General features: G+C 34.4%; 1 protein-coding gene across 1 annotated transcript; it reads right to left on the reverse strand.

The window, feature by feature from the left end:
- Positions 1-19,443: 19,443 nt before the first annotated feature.
- LOC131859171 (uncharacterized) lies at positions 19,444-21,069 on the reverse strand. Its single transcript, XM_059212731.1, has 3 exons — positions 20,874-21,069; positions 20,026-20,251; positions 19,444-19,882 (listed from the first exon to the last, which is right to left on the reverse strand). The coding sequence occupies exons 1-3, from the start codon at positions 21,067-21,069 to the stop codon at positions 19,444-19,446; spliced, it is 861 nt and encodes a 286-aa protein (XP_059068714.1).
- Positions 21,070-21,611: the final 542 nt, after the last annotated feature.

A 21,611-nucleotide genomic window follows, 5' to 3' on the forward strand; every position in this document is an offset into this window, starting at 1 on the left:
AGATTTTGAACAGGACACCTAGTAATGTACACAGACAACAAAAGACATGCATGTTGTGAATTACAACAATTATGGATTTTGTGATAACCCTCTTTTTAGACTTCGACAAAACTTATTATTAATATTATTATTATTATTAATATTATTATTATTATTAATATTTATTCTTATGACTACTACTACTACTGTTGTTGTTGTTGCTGTTGTTGCTACTACTACTACTATGAGCAATGTTAGTTGGAGATGAAAATTGAATAAAGATGGAATTAGTTACTACTGCTACTACTACTAGTGTTGCTGATGTTGTTGTTGTTGTTGTTGTTGTTGCTACTACTACTACTACTACTTTTATGAGCAATGTTAGTTGGAGATGAAAATTGAATAAAGATGGATTTAGTTTAAAAAGAAGAATTAAATACTAGTGACACACACATGAGGTCATAAATCTATTTGGAAATTACTTATTTTCTCAATATTCTAATTGAGCACATGGTGTAGGAGAAATAATAAAATTCTAGAAAAGAAATTTTTTAATTCAAAATATTAAGGAATAAATATTATATTTAGCAAATATATGACATGGGAGTTACAAATTATTCTATGACAAGAATAATTTTATTCATATTTTGTTTGTTTTTTTGTCGGTAATAAGATTATTTTATTAATAGATCCGGGATTGAAACTGGCCCAAACCAGCGGTGGCTACAATTAGGGAGCCACCTCCCTAGGAACACCTCCACCCTCCAACGAAGGGGAAATATAGACACTCCTAACCAAACCCTTCTTACCTTTCTTCTGCTTCACCTCAATCCATCCATCCGCTTGAGCATTCTTCATTAACTTCAAATTTTGAATCCCAACATAATCCATTTTCTGAATAGCATGGTGCCCCTCTCTAAAACCTGCCAAACAATCTCCATGAGAACCAAACCCATCCTCTAACTTTAGTTCAGCCACAACACCCTCCATCTTCTGCTCGGACACACAACCAGCCTGTGTAGGGCTGCAATCCAAAGGAAAACCACCATTATTTGCACACCCCAAACCACCGACAGCCCTTTGCAAAATAATTATTGGGTCCAAACCCATATCACTAGAGAGATTTCCCCTGATTTGAAAGGAGGGGAGGGGGGAGGACGGATCTCCTACCACCTTATCCACTGTATAAAATTATGGAGTAACCTTTTTCCACCAAGACGTTGAACACTTCACCCTAATTCTAGAGCAAGAATCAACAATATGCCTAGTCTTAAAATATCACCTACATCTGAAAGGAATCCCTTCATAATCTACAGACTAAAACCAGCTCCCTTTGGAAGATGTAATAGAAATTTCAGAAGGGAGTCCCATGGTAACATCCACCACAACCAACAGACAAGCATAAGTAGTATGCAACATATTTAAAGAGTCTTCATTTTCCATTAAAAACATACCTAAGGAGTTCCTGACAACTTCAAAACAGGAGTCAAACCAATACTGCATTGGAAGGTTTGGAAGTCTGATCCAAAGAGGCGTCTGATCGAAGGACTTTGAATCAGGGTTGAAAGCCGAATGCCAGGGTTTCAGCATCAATGTGTGTTTGTCCTCCCACCTCCACTGACCACCGCCAAGGACTTTGTTTCTGTCTGCCACACTTTGGAAAACCACAATGAAAAAGCCACGCGCATGTGGGTAAATCTAAACATAATCCGCCACCAAGGGTTCCCAATGAACTGAGATCCATTTGTGTAGATCACCAAGACTCAGCCATCTGCTTACGAAATGCCCAATAAGACCTAATTCTGAAAAAAAATACTTCATTATGTTCAACTTCCTTCTCAACCTCCTCTGAAAGAACAACAGAAGTAGATTTGGTCATGGGGACCAAAGCCATAGCAGCACTGGTCGGGTTACCCATTCCATGGGAAGCACTGCCCAATAGAAGACGAGAATCCCTCTAGATCAACGCCTTCCCAATGCTTCCCCCCTCCCACCTGACATTCTCAGCACTGGGCCAAAAGCGGGTTGGAAAACTAGAACCCTAGCAGAAGCCATCATCCCGAGTGACTAGAGGAAGTTGTTGTCACGTCGTTGCAGAACCACCACCAGCCTTCACACCTAGTCAAATTTAAAACCCACCTCCTTTTGCCATCGCCAACCAGCTTCGGGTCACTCAACCAAGGGATGAAGGAACCCTAGCCCACGGAGCGACTCGGCCTGACATCACAACCCAGAAAATTAAAGCTATTCATAAAAAAATTTTATGACAAAGGAGTTACGAAATTTATTTTTGATAAAATGGAGAAAAATTCAAATTCGAATTTTGAATGCATGGTCAAATGTAATCCCCATTATGACAACAATCATTTGTGCATGAAATTAATTTAGAAATTACTTGTTTTTCTCAATATGTTATTTAGCACATGTTGTAGGAGGAAATGAGAAGGTTTTAGAAGAGAATCTCATATTCAAATTTTTGCATGTAACCCCCACTATGACAATAATCATTTTTGCATGGGATTATTTTGGGAAAAGAATCTGTAAATCAATTAATTTCTTTTGTAGTGGGAAAATGATTCTCTTTTCTATATATTGAGTTATAGATTTTCGAAAGAGAGATCATTTTTATTTTTATGTGATGAAATATGTCTTTGAATTGTTAAGAAATTAGTTTCAAATTTATGTTAGTCGTAGGAGAAATTTTGTAGGAATCTTGCAGGATTTTTTCTTCAAGGATTTGGGAAAGACTTTCACCAAGCTACAAAGCGATGATTGAATCAATAGTAAAGTCTTCATTCATCTCATTGAAATCAAGTTCCCCTCTTCCATATTCACTTGCTGATTTTTTTTCAAAAAAAACATAAAGGGGAAAAGAGGGGAGAGATTTTTATTTGCATACATTATTCTTTTAGGAAAAAAAATTAGAGGATGAAAGTAGTCTTAAGGGATTTACATATTTTGTTTAAATCTGAAAAGTGGATTTTAAATAAGTTGGGTTAAATAGTGTAGAAATTTCCTCCTTTTTAAAAATCCTTTCTTTATTTTCAGAGTTAGATAGTAAAGAGATAATACTTTTCTTATCTTCTTCAAAATCTTAATCTTTAGATTTGCAAGTTTGTATTTAAAAAAATAAAAAAATATTTGAATATGTTTATTATTTATTCCTATTTTGCATGAAAACCCTTAATCTATTTATTTATTCAATTAATTATTAATTTTAAGATAATATAAAATACATATATACTGCATGCTATTAAACAAAATAAAGGAAAGTAATGTCTAATATCTCTTTTAAAATTATGAAAAAGGAAAAAAGAAAAAATAAGAAATAAATAAATCTAGATTTTGCTTATAAGTTTCTATAAATACATATTAAATGAGATTAATATGATACATGGAATATAATAAACATTTTTTAAGTTTTTTTTAATAAGTTATACGTAATATTATCTTAGTTCATATTTTAAATAAGAGCGATAATGAAACTATCTCGATCAACATGAAGTTTGAAAAAAAACACAGTTTCAAAATAGAAATAAAGTAAATATTGAGATTATGTATAATTAAATGTGTGCTTATGAATAATTATTGAAAATAATATTAAAATACTGGAAGTTTAATTTTTGTCTCAGAAGCTTTAGAAAATGTAATGCTTAAGATTTAAGAGTAATAAATAGAAGTTTACATTTTAATAGAACAAATCTTTAAAAAAAAGTAGAAAGTTTTTTAGAAGATAAGAAAAAGGAAAATAGATAAAATCCTCGATAGGAAAAATAAATCGGTGGTAGAAAAGCATTCTTTTTCGAAGTTTAATAGTCCATGATATTATTTACAGTCTTTTAGATGATTTAAATTATATTAATTTTTTTCATTTCTTTTCAACCAAAAAAAATAAAAATAAAATATTAATAATAATAAAACATAAAATACTATAATTATGACATTTAATAGTGATAGTGCATGCATGTTAGGCCTTAATATAAGCTCGATGCATATTTTAGACATAAATATATTTAATAGACTTAATTCAAAGTTTCTATTTTAATATATTTTGTTAATAGTAATAATTCATAGTTTTAATATAAATATTAGTAAGATTCTTGTTAATATTTTTAATATGGATTTAAATATAATATAATTGTTTACCATGTTTTTAATATTTAACATGTTAAATAAGAAAATAATTATGTATATATTTAAATAATACAAGTAATTTTATAAAATTTTAAGGACTACCATTAAAAATAAATAAATATAATTTATGAATACAAGAGATTTAAGACGAAGTATTGATTTTAATTCCATTCAAAAGCCTTGAATATGGAAGATGAATTTTATTGGATGAAATATATTGCATGCGACAACTTGAGAGATAGATGGGTCTTTAATATAATATTAATAAGTAATTACTGGGAATAGATGTAATACTCCAAGTAAATAATTTTAGACATATTATTTTATTAAAAAATTAATCAAATAAATGATATAATGGAACTTCTGATACTAGTATACCTATATTTTAAAAAATCTATGTAAAATTCGTTGAGAGATATCAAATTTCAAAATATGTAGCATTAAAAAAGTGAATAAATCATTTTCCTTTCTCTGTGATAAATGAGATCTATGCAAGAAAATACTTGCATCAATCAAAAGATTCACTATCAATATGTTATTAGATGCATCATGCAAGAAGATCAAAATAACTAGACACATGCTTTATAATCATCATATTGATTGTAGAAAATGTATTTACATATAGCATTTTCAAATAGAAATCTCATATAGTATTCCAAAATTAAAAAAATGATGAATAAATAAATCACCATACCTTCTATTTGACAAGTGATAAGTATGCAAGAAAACAATTGCAACAATTAATAGAATCACTATAAATATATTATTATAGGTATGTTGCAAGAAGATAAAAACAATTCAACACATGCATTATAAAAATCAAATTGATAGAAGAAAATGTATTTACATATAACAATATTGATGGAAACCTCACATAATATCTCACACAAATTGTACCCAAAAAGTATTATTTCTCTAATATCATAATATAAGTCAAACAAAATTGATAAATATTTTTAAAATGTGTAAATTTTTTGTGAAACTAAAAAGTATTGAAAGTCAAATACAAAGCAACTATAGTAGTAGCACTTCATTGTAATGGTGTAAACCCATTACAAATTCTTCGATGATGAGAATAGTATTACAATCTTTGTTTTGATAGTGATCATCATATACTTCTTTCAACATAGCTGGAAATCTAGCCACTATTGTATATGCATCATGAGTTTTTCTTGCAACGTCTTCCATTTCCAATATTTCAAGTTCTTTGACATCATCTATCATTAAGGCAGTGTTTTCAATTTTTCTCACAATTTTGTTGCAATACTCTAAAATGGTTCTCGCACATTTGTCGAGGGGGGTTTCAAAAAATCATTAGAGTTTATAGAAGCATGAGGGCTCTCGACAATGATTTCTGATTCACTATGTGAAGCATCCATAGTTTCAACCTTTTGTCAAAATAAAAAACAACAAAACTAAGATTAGTAATAAGGTACAGTGAGAATAATAAAATTATTAATTTTTTAAAATAAAATAAAATTAGAAAAACATAATATCAAGTAATATAAATTGTATATGAAATAAATAGTGAAAATATCTAATAGTCATTGAATAAAATTTAACCATTAGAATATGATGATAGTTAGCTTACTATGTTGAAATATCACCAAATTCATATGAAATACCACAAAAAAGTATAAAATCATAAGCAAATGACGTGGCAATAAAAAAATCAATCTTTATGTTTGATTATAAAACAACCAACGAAATAAAATTACCAACATATTAAATATTGACATTTTTTTGTTATTAAACAACCAACAAAATACAATTACCAACATAATAAATATTGACAATTTTTTTATTTAGTCATCAAGATTCATTAGTTTTGTTTGATGCAAGAAAGAATACATAAACCATAAAAAATCACATTCTTAGTAATTTTACAATAGTAGTTACGAAATATTATGAAAATTGAATTTAGGCATAAATACAATGTTTAGTGATTGATCTACAAATATTCATCAAATTATTTTAATTTAAAAATATCATAATTTTTTTATTTTTTTTCAACAAAAGTGGACATGCCACTAAACTATATTTTATTAACATTGAAAAATCTTTTTTGATTACAATGGGTTCAAAGGGCATACCGACAGGAAAGAACCCGTAAGAAAACCTCCGGTTGTGGCCCAAAAATGCAAAAATTTAAATACCCGATTATCCCAATTACATAATCAGATTGTAACTGCCCTCCCATTACATGGCTTTAAAGATATACATATAAATGTCCAGATGTCCACCAAAAAATGAAAGAGAACCACACAGCCTCTATGGGACATGCAACCATGAAATGTGATATGTAGAAGCAGACTCATAGCAAATGATCAGGTCGCATCAAAGCCTCTTAGGCTCGCAAAAAATTCAAACATATCAACAGTTAAAAACCTGCATCAAAAAGATATTAACCAACAGATACCTGCATAGAGTAAATAAGTTAGAAACCAAGAACTTGAGCTCTCAACAGGAGGCTCCCTGTCCATGCTCGAAGTAGGGACAATTTGCAAGGGGAATTCCAGCCGTGGAGGTGCTGAAGCCAAAAAGCCAAAAGAGAGCAGTGAATGTAAACCCATAAGCACAACCAATGCCTTATCCACAAAGTGAGAAGGAACCCAGTCAAGTAAAATTTCAAATGATTTCAAAGTATCCCCCAATCTATCACATATTAAACCCATTCTCAATTCAAACAATAATTCCCCACACCTCCCATTGTCCAAAAGATCAGAGCGAGGAAGAAAGCCCCCATAATAAAAAGAGCCCAACTCAAAATGATAACTATCCAGTGCAATCCTAACAAGATCCCAAGAGAAAATCGAGGGAGGAATGAATGCAGAAACCAAGAGTTGGAGTAAACCCTCATCAAGAAAAATGTCATGGCAAACAGTAAGAAATCAAGACAAAATCTTAGAGCCAAAAAAAGTAGAACTAGACTGCAACCAGAGACTTCCCACCAACCTACGTACCTCAAAATCCACCTGAGGAGAAAGCAAGCGAAACACTTTTCCAAGCATCTTAGAACTATTTCCCAAAACCTCATTGGATGCCTCAAGTTGGCATTCAACAATAACCCTATATCATGAAAGAGAAAAGGCACTCGACATATGAATATCCCAGAAAGAATGAGACAAAGCCTACTGTAGGATTCAGAAATACTATCAGCTTTTAAAGACAATAGCCACCAAAAACGTGAGCAAGAAGAACCACACCACTTCATGATTACAAGTGAAGGCAATTAAGCAGGATTAAAACTCATGCGAGATAATATCATAAATGAAATAATAATATCCAAAAACTTCTCACGGTGGTGGCGGCAGAAAAAGCAATACTTAATATCCCATCCAATGCAACTTAATGAAAAGCTTACCCAAACATGATCACAACACAAAATCCATGGCCGATTGCAACAAATAATCAATCCCTTCGTATAACACGAAACAATCAAAGCACATAAAGCACTTGTGCGAAATCAAAACAAATAGACCATACCCAAACATGAACGCTGACAAGACGCCACCCTAAAACCATAAAAGGTACCCACCCTTGCTGCCTATGCCAGATCGTAACCATACTTTGTAGCTAAAAAGAATTTCTCACCTACAAAGCATACTTGCCACCTGTACACATTCAACAAACATGATTGCCTCCCAAGGAAGAAGGGCAGGGAAAATTTCACAATGACCATATAAAAGGAGGAACCCCAAGACTGACCGAAGCAGGAATCTCTTCCATGCTTACTTTACGCAAATTGGCATTACTGTCTATAGCTAAATTTGCGAAGAAATATGCAATTCTATTTATTTCTCTGAAATAATGAGAAATCGAGAAGGAATAAAAAAACTCCAACTGTTGTAAAATTAAATCCATAACATATTGTAATTTCCAACAATTAGATTTCTTCTTCATAACATATTATATGATCACAATCAAATTCCCTTCAATTACAAGATCCTTAATTCCTAGGGATATAGCCATATCCAAGCCTAGAGACAAGGCATTAAACTCTGCAAAATTATTAGTCTTATGCCCAATGGCATGGCACCTAGCTTGGACAAATTTGGCATGATGATCAAAAATCACCATACCTACCCCTGCCAAGCCAGGATTTCCACGAGAGGCACCATCAAAATTCAGTTTAAAATGCCCATGAGGAGGGGGCTTCCAAATAGCTGAATTTCTCTTGGTTAAAGCAACATTCTTTTTCAAAATTGACCCATGAGAAGGCAAGGTAGATAACAACTTCCAAACCCTAGACACCCTACTATCCCAGTGCGAGAAAGAGGAAAGATTTTCTAAGTTCTTGTAGATATGAGACAAGACAACTTTTGAAATGGAAGATTCAATTTTCAATAAGAGCTCTTCAAGAGAAGAACTAGTTTTTTTAAAGATCATGTTATTTCGTTCTAACCAAATATTCCAAATTAAAATAGATGGAGAAACAATCCAAAGACAAGCATAGAAAGATGAGAAAAATAGAAAAGGTCAAGATCTAAGGTGAGATATAAGATCTTTCCCTATAACAAAAGTCAAATTCAATTTATCAAATAGCCACTGCCAAAATTGATATGCAAAATCATAGTGAAGGAAAAGATGGGAGGAGTATTCCAAATTTTTATTGCATAACACACAAGGAAAAACAATAGTGATACCAAGTCTATCCAAGCACATGCTTGTAAGAACCCTGTCCTGAACTGCTAACCAGGCAAAACCCCAGCTTTTGGTAGACAAGTCGAATGCCAAAAAAAATTATATGGCCAAGAGGATGAGTCTTTAACAAACATAAGAGAATTATATCCATCTTTGACCGTATATTTACCCAAGATGTTCTTTGTCCAAACGAGTTCATCCTCGGAATCAGATAGGATAATCATTCTTTCTCCCAAAACCTTTCCAAAATGCATTTTGAGATCTTGATCAACATCCAAAAACTCAATGGACTTCCACTTAGCCATCTCAAGATTTCCACTATAAACTATCTCAAAGTAATCTGCCACAAAAACCCCCCAAAGGGAAGAAAGGATAGATATCAGAGGGGACCAGTCCCTTATATTTAGTAATGGATTGTGACCATTCCACACCTCATCCCAAAATCTAACCTTCTTCCCATTATGATCAATCTAAGAGAGATGTGGCAAGATAACATTCCTACATTTGCATATAAAGTTCCACATTACCGAACCTGAAGGTAAATTTGAAATTTGAAAAATCTACTCTCTAGAACCATTATTTAAGTACTTTGCAAACATAATTTGTGCCCAAAAAGAATCAAAATGCTCATACAACTTCCAGACCAACTTAGCTCCAAGGGCCAAATTCTGATTTTCCAAGTTCGTAATACCTGTACCCCCAAGATCCTTAGGCAAACAGACTCTATCCCAGGCTACTATGGGTAGTTTTTTCCTTCCATCTTTATTACTACTCCAGAGAAAGGACCTAAGAGTGTCCTGCAAGCTCACAATCACAGATTTAGGGGATTTTAACACTGACACAATGTAAATGGGAACTGCATTCAACACAGATTTAATAAGAACAATTTTCCCAGCAAGGCTTAACCATTTGTGGTTCCAAGAGAAGATTCTCTTTGAAATGATAGAAATAAGCTTATCCGAAAAGATTGGTTTATCTTGTTTAAGGAAGAAAGGTATACCAAGATACGTACATGGGAGGTTACTGGGTTCAAAACCCCAAAAGGACTGCAATTTATGCTAAACTAGTTGTGATGTATTAAGGAAGAATATTTTTGACTTCTCAATATTAACTTTTTGTCCTGAAAAAGCAGCATACTTTTGAATAATTCCATTTATAGTATTTGCCTCCCTCAAAGAAGCCTGACCAAATAACAGAGTATCATCTACAAATAAACAATGTGAGATAGAAACTAGAACCCTCGGGATCCCAACCCCCTTCCAAAGCCCTTTCAATTTCGCAGCCTTAATAGCCCAACTAAAGGACTCAGCTAAAAGTATAAACAAAAAAGGGGACAGAGGATCCCCCTGCCTCAATCCTCTGGAAGAAGAGAAAAAACCACAAGGAGAACCATTGATTAAAACCAAGAATCTTTTAGAAGAGATGCAAGCATTGATCTATTTGACCCAAGCCTTAGAGAACCTTAACTTTACAAGAACAAGACCTAAAGCCCCCCATTCAACCCTATCATAAGCCTTCATCATGTCCAATTTAAGTATCATGGCCGGGAACTTCTGAATGGAGATAGAATGCAACACTTCATGAGCCACAATTTCTCCCTCTGTTGTTTCCCTACAGGGCACAAAGCCACCTTGCTCCAAAGAGATAATTTTGGGAAGGATTTTTGCCAAATGAAGGGAAATTGCCTTAGTAAAAATTTTATACAAAGTTTTGCATAAAGCAATAGGAAGGAAATCAACAAAGGTCTTAGTAACCTCTTTTTTAGGGATAATAGCAATCAACGTAGTATTAAGTTCTTTTAAAATTGACCTATTTCTCCTAGCCTCTTCAAGAGCCAAAAGGACATCTTTGCCCACAAAGTCCCAACGCTTCTGAAAGAATAAAGGGGGTAAACCCATCCGGCCCCGGGGCCTTGTCGGGATTCACATCGAAAATCGCACATTTGACTTCTTCTAGTGAAAAAGGAGACATCAACATCCTATTATCCTCAAGGGACACTAAGGAGGGAATTTCAGAAATACAATCATTCGAACAATAACCACCCTCCAAGGACAATAATAATTTGAAAAAGTTAACTGCCTCTAAAGCAATGTCCTCTAATTCAGTAAGTAATTTCCCATTGGGATCCTCTATACAGGATATCCTATTTTTACTTTTTTTAACTTGGTGGAAGAGTGAAAGAACTTTGTATTTCTATCCCCATCTGAGAGCCAAACCTCTCTAGATTTTTGCCTCCAATATGTTTCTTCTCTAGCTAAAACTTCCTCAAGTTCTAATTTTAAAGATTTTAATTCATCAAATACATGTGGAACCATACCATGGTCAAGTACATGCCTATTTAGACATTCAATCATATCTTGAATTCTCTGTTTCTCATGAAAAATATTCTTGAAATGCGAAGAATTACACTCTCTAATGTTCAACTTCAAGAAGCTAAGCTTCTTGACAATTTGAAACATTCAAGACCCTGGACAGAAAGGAGCAGAGTCCCACCATTTCCTAAGGAGGGGTAAGAAGGAAGAATCCCTGAACCACATGGGTTCAAATTTAAAAGAAGACTTTAAAGAGGCTTTAACCTCCAAAATAGATAATGAAATCAAAAAATGGTCAAAACCCGACAAAGGCAGAATACAGGAAAAAAAATCAAAATCTAACTCTAACCAAATTTCTGAAAGCAAGAAACGATCTAGCCTTTCTACTATTCGAGAAAGATCCCTTCTCATATTAGTCCAAGTAAAAACCCCATTTTGAGATTTACCGTCAAAAAGACCCATATCAAAGATAAAATTCCCAAAATCTTCCATAGTTCTTTTATTTGGTAAAATACCTCCACTTTTCTCACTTGAGTCTATGATTGCATTAAAATCTCCCCCAAAAATGATTAGGGACCCCTGCCTCAAGGGGGAAGAAATACTTTTCAAATCACACCATAACTTACTTTTCGCCTTGATCCTAGAAGGAGCATAAACATTGAATAACCAAACCTTAACCTTACAAATCTTACTAATAACAAAAAACAACATCCAATTTGCAGCCGTTGTTACTAACTGTACATCAATATTGTAATTATTCCATAATAATGCTAAACCTCCTAAAGCTACACTGGTTGAGCAAGAAACAAAATTCCACCTTTTCCAAGATGAAAAGGGCACATCAGCGGAAGCTTGTGACAATTTAGTCTCCTGCAACATAAAGATATCACACTTAATTAAATATATCTTAGATTTAATCAAGCGCCTCTTGTTAGGGGCATTTAAGCCCCTAACATTCCAAGAGATATCTTCATTGTCCTTGAGGGGAGGTCGAAGCTCCCCTCTTCTCAATGTCTAGAGCTTTATTTCTATCTCCAAAGCAACTTTGTAAATTTCTCTTTACAGCCCCTGACCTAGTCACAGGAGGACTGGTCATCACATGCTTCCCCTTTTTCTTTTTCCCCTTCAATGGGGTCGAGCTAGAATTTTTAGGTCTACCTAAAGAAAGAGACTTTCTCCCCTGACCAATGCCAGGAGAAAGGGACTGAGCCTTTTGTAAACCTGCATCAATTTCCAGTTGAGTTTGAGCCTTTTTAGGAGGTCTACCTCGCCTAGGAGAACCGGCATATGGAGTTAAGACCAAAAAAGTTTGGACAATTGGCAAGTTCTTAACAGATTTTGGAGAAGCTAAAATAACTAGATTGCTTGATCCCAAATCCTTAGAAGCCAGAATCTCAAAAGGGTTAGTTGTTATAGTAATAGGAAGGGAAAAGTTAATCCCTCCTAAATCATTATCAATTGCACAGATAACTCTATCCGCAACCTCCCCTTCCAACTGAGGGGCATGTTTAATAAAAACATCATTTACTTGTTGAACCAACTCTATGTCAGGAACAATTACTTCTAGCATCGTATTAAAACCCAAATTCACCTCCTTATCTAAATTAACTTGACCCTGATGAGAAGGAAAAGAAGCAAGATTCTAAATTTTAGTAATTAAAGACGAATCATGTGGTGCTACAACAGCAAGAACCTCAAAGATAGATTCATTAACTATATCCATCTTAGGAGGATCCAAGGGCTTTGAGTTAGAAGGCAGAACATTAGCTTGCTTAAGATTCGAATGTAACCCATAGTCAGAAGCAGAAGGTAAACCTAGATCAGAACTAGAAACAACTTTCTGAGGGTGTAACAAAGACTCAAGACCCCCCATGTTAGAATTTGGTGTAATAATATTGTTTGGCTGAATAGGGAGCTGATGGGAAACCCTTTCGATAGGGTTCTTCTAGGTATGACACAGATTATTCGCACTCAACTGACCCACAGATAATAATGCAAGAGAAGACTTAGGAACAGACTCATCTATAATACAATACTTCTTAAAATCCATAAATAACGGAGCATCTAAGAGAAGAGGGGATTGAAGAAGTTACAAGTCCAACCTTTAAATATTTTGACTCCATATCCCCTCCCGAGACTTGATATTGCATGTACGGGGATGCACATTCCCAAATTTAACCAAAACACAAATTTTTACCAGAACCTCCCCCTCTGAAAAATCCATTCTGGATGTGAGAAAGGTGCCAAACGAATTGCCAATTTGTTGCAGAACATCAGGATCCATAAATTCAAAAGGAATCCTTGGTAAACCATACCAATAAGGGATTAGTTTCTTTTTCGACCAAGCACACAAATCTACAATCTCAATCTATAGATTATAAAATCCGACATCTAAGTTCATCTTGATCTTCGATTCATATAAGAAGTTAAAATATAGAGCATAGTTGTCAAATTTGAATTGATTGGTCCTTAGTCCATTGTTCTTAATTTTTTTACCATCCTGTCTCTGACCCAATAGCGAACACTCAATTCCTCTATACGAAGGAGGACATTGAGTGGTAGATACGGGTGATACATTGACATCCAAGTGGATACCCATTTTGTACGTATATTATCTGACATCTTCCTGACATGCATGAAAGGTATCATTAGCTCTTAAATTACTATTAAATAGCTAAAGGAATATACCTTCCAATTAAATTAGAAAATCACATAAAGGGTAATAAACATTAAGCAAAATAATTCTATCAAAGTAACAAATATATATATATATATATATATATATATATATATATATATTTAATCATGCATTTTTTAAGGTTAGTATTCTGACAACTCCGACCAGACCTAGGGTTTGGACTCTAGGTTGCAGGGCCGTAAGCACTGACGTGGGGGAATACGCTAGTCCTCCTCCACGTAGGTAAGTGCCTAGTGGATACTTTGGTTTGTGTGTAGGTTAATTCCCCACGTCCTTCTCTGTCATCACCTTTCCTTTCTCTGTGTGAGCAGTTAATGCAAATCAATGGAGAGCTCTTTTGGAGGCGCCGGAAAACCCAATGAAGGAGCAACATTTAAACCCAAATCATTCAAAGATGCGGTTAATATTTCCTCTCTCTCAATTGACGAAGGTGCGAGGTTTGTTAATAACTTTAATGGCATCCCCCATGGAGAAGGTAAGGGCCCTCACTCTGCTCGGGATTCCATCTCCATTTCCCCTAATGATTTAATGTGTAAAGAAATTAACATGGAAAAGAATAGGCTTAAAGATACAATAATTTTCTTTCCGACTGTAGATGTAGATAAATGTCCTGCGCGTAAATTTCTTGATGATTGGATTAGAAATGTTTGGAATATTAAACTAGGTTATTTGGTTTCCTTTTGTAGACTCGTTCAAAAAGGTTTGTTTGTAATTTTTTTTAAGGGTCATAAAATGCAAAGAGAGGCGCTTAATAAACAATATTGGACTGTCGGGAAATGCACATTTTGTGCCCTCGAATGGTCGCCAGAAGCGGTTAATGAGGAAACACTTGCATCTCGTGCCCTAGATGAGTTTTAATTCAAAATGTGCCTCTCTTGTTGTGGAGATTTATACCTCAAATCATTGAACCGATAAGAAAGTCTATTCAGGTGGATAACTCGATCTCTCTAATTCCGCACTTGGATGCTAGGGTTTTGATTTCAATCAACCCTAGATGTGATTTCCCCAAAATGGTTAACATTAACCTAGAATCCAAAACTGTCATATGCCCTATTGAAGTCCCTGGCGGGGTGAATGTGTGCTTTCTCTATAGGAAAGAGGGACATATTCATAAGAATTGCCCTATTATTAATAATTTTAAGGGAGTAGATAGACCTCTAAGTCAATCTAACAACCCGCCCCCTGTTCATGCGAAGCATATCCCAAACATGGAAAACCTTAATGCCATTAGTAAAAAAATTAATAATCTTTTAACAGGAGAAAATTCTAAACCCCAAGAACTTGATAAAATCTTCAATTCGGGTAATTCTGGAGTAGTCCACACCCCTCATTCTGCGATTTCAGATGCTCTAAAATAGATGAATGAAATTTTGTAGGATGGGTTTCAGGCTGTGGGAAAAAACCCTAAGAAAAGAAGGAGGAAAAATTCTCAACAGTTAGCCCTAGAAAAAATCAAGGCAAATGTACCCAATAACTTGAATTATGCTATAAATAAAATGCCTATGGATAGAAATTTAATATCGCCTATGGATGACAATGTGCAAGAGGTTCCCCCAGAGGTGAAATTCTTGAATTTAGCCTCTAGTCTGAACAACCCTGGGAATCAGAATCCTAAAGATAGAGAACAAATTGATAGGATTTGGATAGAGAACAAATAATTAAAGGATCTGGAGGATATCAAGGAGGCATTGTTTCAATTCTACAAAGGTTTCTTCACATCTGAAGATTCCACCAACTCCCGGGAGGCTAGAGAAAAATGCAGAAGGATTATCCCCTCTAAGATTACAGTGGAGGATGCGCAGGCATTGAGGGGTCCCATCACTGTGCAAGAACTAAAAGGTGCCATTAAAAGTCTGAATAACGATAAATCCTCAGACCCAGATGGTCTTCCGGTGGAATTCTACAAAGCTAATGAGGATTGGGTTTGTTAAGACCTGCAGGAGCTTTACTTTGAGGCATTTGATACTAGTTCCTTAGGAGAACGAATTAACAGTGGGATTATCAAACTACTTCCCAAAGATGGAGACAAGTCTCTTATCAAGAACTGGAGACCGATAACACTTCTTAATGTATCCTACAAAATATTGGCTAAAGCTCTTGCAATCCGACTGGAGAATTTATTTCCTAAGTTCATTTGCTCCACACAAACAGGCTTTATCAAATGAAGATATATCCTTGAAAATCTAATTACCAGTTGGGAGGCCATGGAATGGGTGAAGACTTCAGGACAGAATGCGACCATGTTTCTCCTAGACTTTGAGAAAGCATATGAGAGGGTGGAATGGGGATTCATTCTGATGATGTTAGAAACATTTGGTTTTCCAACTGAATTCTACAAATGGGTGATGGTTCTCCTCAAAGATGCTTCGGCCCAGGTGGAGGTTAACGGTTCCCTGTCATAAAATATAACTTTGAGTAGATCTATTAGACAGGGCTGCCCCCTAGCCCCTGCTCTCTTCGTTATTGCAGTCGATGCTCTGTATTACATTCTAAGGGACTTTACCATCTCTCCTAATGTTCAGGGGATAAAACTTCCAAATGGTGAGGAACCGATCAATGCTCAATTTGTTGATGATACGACACTCTTTATAGAACTCAACAAACTGAATATGGAGGCCTTGGAAGGAAAAATCAAATTCCTAGGAGTAATATCAAGGGCTAAAATCTCTCAGAGAAAATCTACCATGCTTGGGTGGGAGGATCGTCCTCCTGAGTGGCTACAACAATTTGAGGTCCAATGGGGAGGGCCCAATAAAATAGTCAAATACCTAGGAATTCCGTTTTCCATCTCTCCATCCCTCAAAGAGATGTGGCTTTGGGTTAGAAGCAAGATAGACATAAAGCTTAATAAATGGGATAATAGGTATCTCTCTCTCATTGGGAGAGTGCAAGTGTGTCAAAAAATTCTTTCTTCCTACAACATTTACTATTCCTTAGTATGGATGTTCCCCAATTACCAGATCCTAGAAATTCAAAAAAACATTAGGAACTTTCTTTGGTCTGATGGAAAAGGTAATTAAAGGATGCATTCTGTGAGATGGGAATGGTGTCATAAGGACAAGATTCTGGGAGGACTAGGACTAAAAGATTTGAGAATCCAAGGGATTGCTCTTGCAGCAAAATGGATCTTCCAGGCATTTGATGGCAGTGAACCCTGGAAGGTTCTGATTAGGAATAACATCTTGAGGGTTGTACCAAAAAAGGCCAAATCTTGGAAATCCCTACCTTTTTGTGACCTTGTGGTTGGGGACTTCGCGGTCTCGGTACAGGTCTCAAATGTCTTCAAGTCTATCTAGAAGGCTTGGGAGAGTATTAAGCCTTTCATCAGCAATACTAGAGTCAACAACAATGAGCTATTACATGGAGGTAGATCCATTTGGTGGAACCTCTTGCACTCCTCCAAACCCCTAGCACTAACGCAGGGGTGCTCTGCTAAAGCATGGATGGCAAAAGGCATTTGCTGCTTTAAAGACATTATTGAGGATGACAGGCTGCTTGGCTGGGATATCCTCAGAGTTAGATTTAACCTTCAAGTCTCCCATAAGCGAACTTATAACATGTTGGAAAAAGCGTGCAAGAAACTTTATTTGCCCAAAAAGTGTAAGAATGATATTGACTGTTGTAAGGAATTTTTGTGGAATAAAACCATCTTTGTATCTAATATTAAAGCTAGCAATATATATAAGACCCTAACATATGATGAAGCAATAATTTTTCATGTTAATAAATTATGGTTCAAGACTATGGAGTAGTCATGTTGTTCCCAAAGAAAAGTGTTTTAAATGGCTTATGGTTATCAATAGGCTGCCCCTCAGAAAAGAACATAACAGTTGTGATATTTGCAATATTTGCAGGGTTCCTGAATCAGTTAGACATATTTTTTTTTAATGTAGCATTGCTAGAGAAATCTGGTTATTATTTGGCATTACTATTCCTAACCAATTTACTATGCTTGATGTTATAATTGGGTATATTAAAGGCCTAAAAAAAGACACTAACCTCTTTTGGAATATTCTTACTTCTGAAATTTTATGGTACATTTGGAAAATTAGAAATGAGGATAAATTTCAGGGCATAGGTAAGGCCCTTACTGAGTCTTTTCGTAGACTCACCCTTCACCGAATTCTTTTGCAGGTATCCGTGACGATGAATATTGAAAAGAACAAATTCTTCTGGTTCATTAAGGATGGAAATGCGAAGATGTATCTCCCCGAGATGGAGAACAAATATAAATGGAAGGAGGCAATAAGAGGGAAGCAGGATGTTGACCTAACACTGGAGTGCCTAGGAGTAGAGGTTGCCTAAGCTAGAGATTCTGTTAAAGATCAAATCCAGCTACTTACAGAATTACTCGACGGAAAGCAAGTTGTGTGGATGGAGGGTCCCCGGGGATAGACTACGTGGGTAGATGCATCGCAGGAGCAGATACTGTTTTGTTATCCGGTCGATAGTTTTGAGAATAGTGTCTTTTTTGTATCAAAGCACTATATTTTTATGTACTCAAAATTGTATATCTCCATGTATATATCTTAGTAGACAATCTGTTTAATTTTTTGTAAATCTGGACCGGTGGTCCAAGTAGACAATCCGGTCACTCTTTTTGTAACAGTGTTTCGTTCCTTATATGCAATATATAAAAGAAAAAAAAGGTTAGTATTCTAAGTAAAGTTTTAGAAAATTATTTTACATAAATATTAAAGTATAGAGTGAAACACAAGGATGGCCATAAAAACACATACATGTAGGAATTTGTGTTACATTGATGATATAAAAAAATGATGCAAGATTATATTTGGTGCATCTAAGCAATATGGTTGTCAAAAAAATAATAATTTTAATCAAAGTGATACATATGTACATAAATTTTTTGAGGTTAGTATATTAAGTAAACTTTTAGAAAATTATTTGACACATGGAAGACCATAACAACACATACATGTAAGAATTTGCTTTACCGCGATGATATAAAAAATGATGCAAGATTATATTAGATGCATCTAAGCAACATGGTTGTCAAAAAGAAATTTGAAACGTTTCAAATGAAATTTATATTGAATGTGGAATTAAATTAAAAAAAGACTTGTTTAAATTTATGTAACATTAATTGATAATTTATTTATATTTGTTTAATAGATATTGCGATAGCATTTAGTGGTGTATAAAATATTCCCAATGATTTGTGGTGGCAAAAAATAACACAAGTATTAGAGCCATGGAAGTAATTTTGAACAAAAATATATATATATATATATATACATCAATTAAATCTTCTACAAATTTGGGTCTATTTTATTTAGCCTTGTTCTTGGAAAGTTGTCTACCCTTTTTCATTTTCTCATTATAAATGGTAATATTATTTAAAACCCTCTAGAGATTTTATGGAAATAAAAAATCTTTTCTTGATTAAATTCATGTGATATTTTCTTATCGTTTATAATTATTGAATAGACACTGTGAAAGCATATATGATATACAAAATATTAGCAATCATTATAGTTGCAATAAAGAACATAGGTGTCAAATACATTGAAAAAAAATTCAACAAAAATATATTACATCAATTATCTTCTAAAAACTTGAGCCTATTTTCCTCAACCTTGCGCTTTGCAAGTTGTCTACCATTTTTCATTTTCTCATAACTGTCATATGTGAATGGTGGCATTATTCTCAGACCCTCTAAGAGTTTACTCGAGATACTGCAACAAATATTAATCCAGTTCTTTCCCTCGGTCCTATATCGATAGTTGTTTTTGGAAGAGTCAATCCTTGAGATTTATGTATAGTCAATGCCCATGCCAATCTCAATGGTAGCTGAAGTGTTCTTCCCTTTTGTATTGCTATTATTGGAATTGTATTTGGATGATGATCTTCAAATGGTAATCCTAAATAATTATCAAAGTCAACCATCACATATGTCAGTAGGTTAGGTGGAGCACTTCCTGTCTTGTAGACAATTTTTTGAACATATCCCAAAGCACCATTTACAAGACCTACTTGTATCCAGAGATTTGAAGTTAGCATGACCCTTGCATTCTTACTGATCAATAACTCTAGATCAAATTCATCAGTTGAACAATCTTCTGCTACATTAACACTTCCTGCTTTTGTTGCAAGACTACGTGCAACATGATGTTTCAATGAAATAACATTTTCTTATTATGACTATGAACATTGTCATTTGTGGAGAACAAATGGACAACATTTTCAAACTTAGAATTGCTTCCAACATTTATGTTAGTAGGGGTTCTCATCATTAACAGCTTCCAATCATCAATTTGTGGGTTTGCATCCCTTAGATTTGTCAAAAGTTGACGAAATATTTGTTGTTGGATATTTTCTCCATCTTGTCTGAATATTTTATCCAAAGTAACCACAATTTTGAATTCCTCCCATAGTAGCTTTTCTCGTCTATTACTGGTATATGTTGGTTTGTCATTAACTGGAGGCAATTGGCCCAAATCTCCTACAAGAATCATAGATACACCTAAAAGATAATTCAAAATAATTATTATTTTTCAAAATATATAGTATTGTTATTGAAATATAGTTTTCCTCATTAGTCAAAAACAAAATTTATACCTGCAAAACTTATGTGTTCCCTTTGGGGGAATGCTTGTCAGAGATGAGAATCTATGTTTTCCAACATGTTTTGACCAATGAAGCTCATTTCATCAATCAAAATGTACTTGATATGCATCATTTCTTCTTGAAAAGTGGCAAGTCTTGTTCCTTCTAGCTGAGTGAAATCTCATATTGGGATTCTCAATTTTGAATGAATTGTAGAGGCCCCTATATTGAATGTTGCAACTCCTGTTGGTGCAAGTAATAGAAGGGGAGAACGAGATGACATTGCAACATTTTCAATAGCTTGACTAATGACACCAATTAAATATGGTTTTCCTGTACCTTTTGTTCCTTGAATTATCATGAACAATGACACTTCATTTTGATTCCTCTGATAGTGTGTAATAATTATATCAACTTGTTTTTTTTCTTATCACTAAGGGTAGTGTAGTTGATGCATTGGGGTATATCATCATATATAAGGCATCCATGATCCTTCATGCTAGTTATGAAATTGATCGTTGTTGTTGTGTACTCTTCACCTTGATAATCAGCAAACCAATCTGTATGTCTATCAATGTCTCTTCTCCCCAACATATCTATTTCTAAAAATTGTATATTTTGACCATGATGCAACCTAGATATGATTTCCCATTCATACTCTGTGTTATTTCTCTTAATGGCTTCATTCTCTTCAATTTCTGAATTAGTAGTAGCCTCATCATTTTCTATAGTCATTGTTCATTCGACACGCCAAGGATTGTAATTAAATGACTTCCATATTGCTATTATGGAGTCATCATTACAACCACTATCCCTTTCTATGTCACGAAATGGTTTGTAGAGAAATAACTCTGATAAACAGAAGTCAATCCATTTGTTTAACTTACATGGAGGAAGGGATACAAATGGAATAAAAACTCTAACAATTTCTGCTCTTTCTCGTGGTTCCCATTTTTTGTCTTGTCTTCTTTTAGGATTATATATCCATGATCTAGCTGCATCAATTAATATGTCACCTTCCATAGAAAAAGGCCTTGTTTTATATCCATCAATGAAAGATGTTGTATTCTCTTCATTATTTTTTTCATCATTTATAATTACACATTTGAACACCTCACGCGAGAAATTTAGATTAACAAATCTTCTACTACTCTCTACCAATGGAAGTTATAACAACATGTGACATGTTTCTTGAGCTCCAATGTTTCTTTCAATAATCATTTCAGTGAGAAGCCTTCTATATGCTTGAGCAGTTAAATCATTAGGGTCTTCCATAT

Source organism: Cryptomeria japonica, chromosome 10 (genome assembly GCF_030272615.1).
Source record: "Cryptomeria japonica chromosome 10, Sugi_1.0, whole genome shotgun sequence".
Lineage (NCBI taxonomy): Eukaryota > Viridiplantae > Streptophyta > Pinopsida > Cupressales > Cupressaceae > Cryptomeria > Cryptomeria japonica.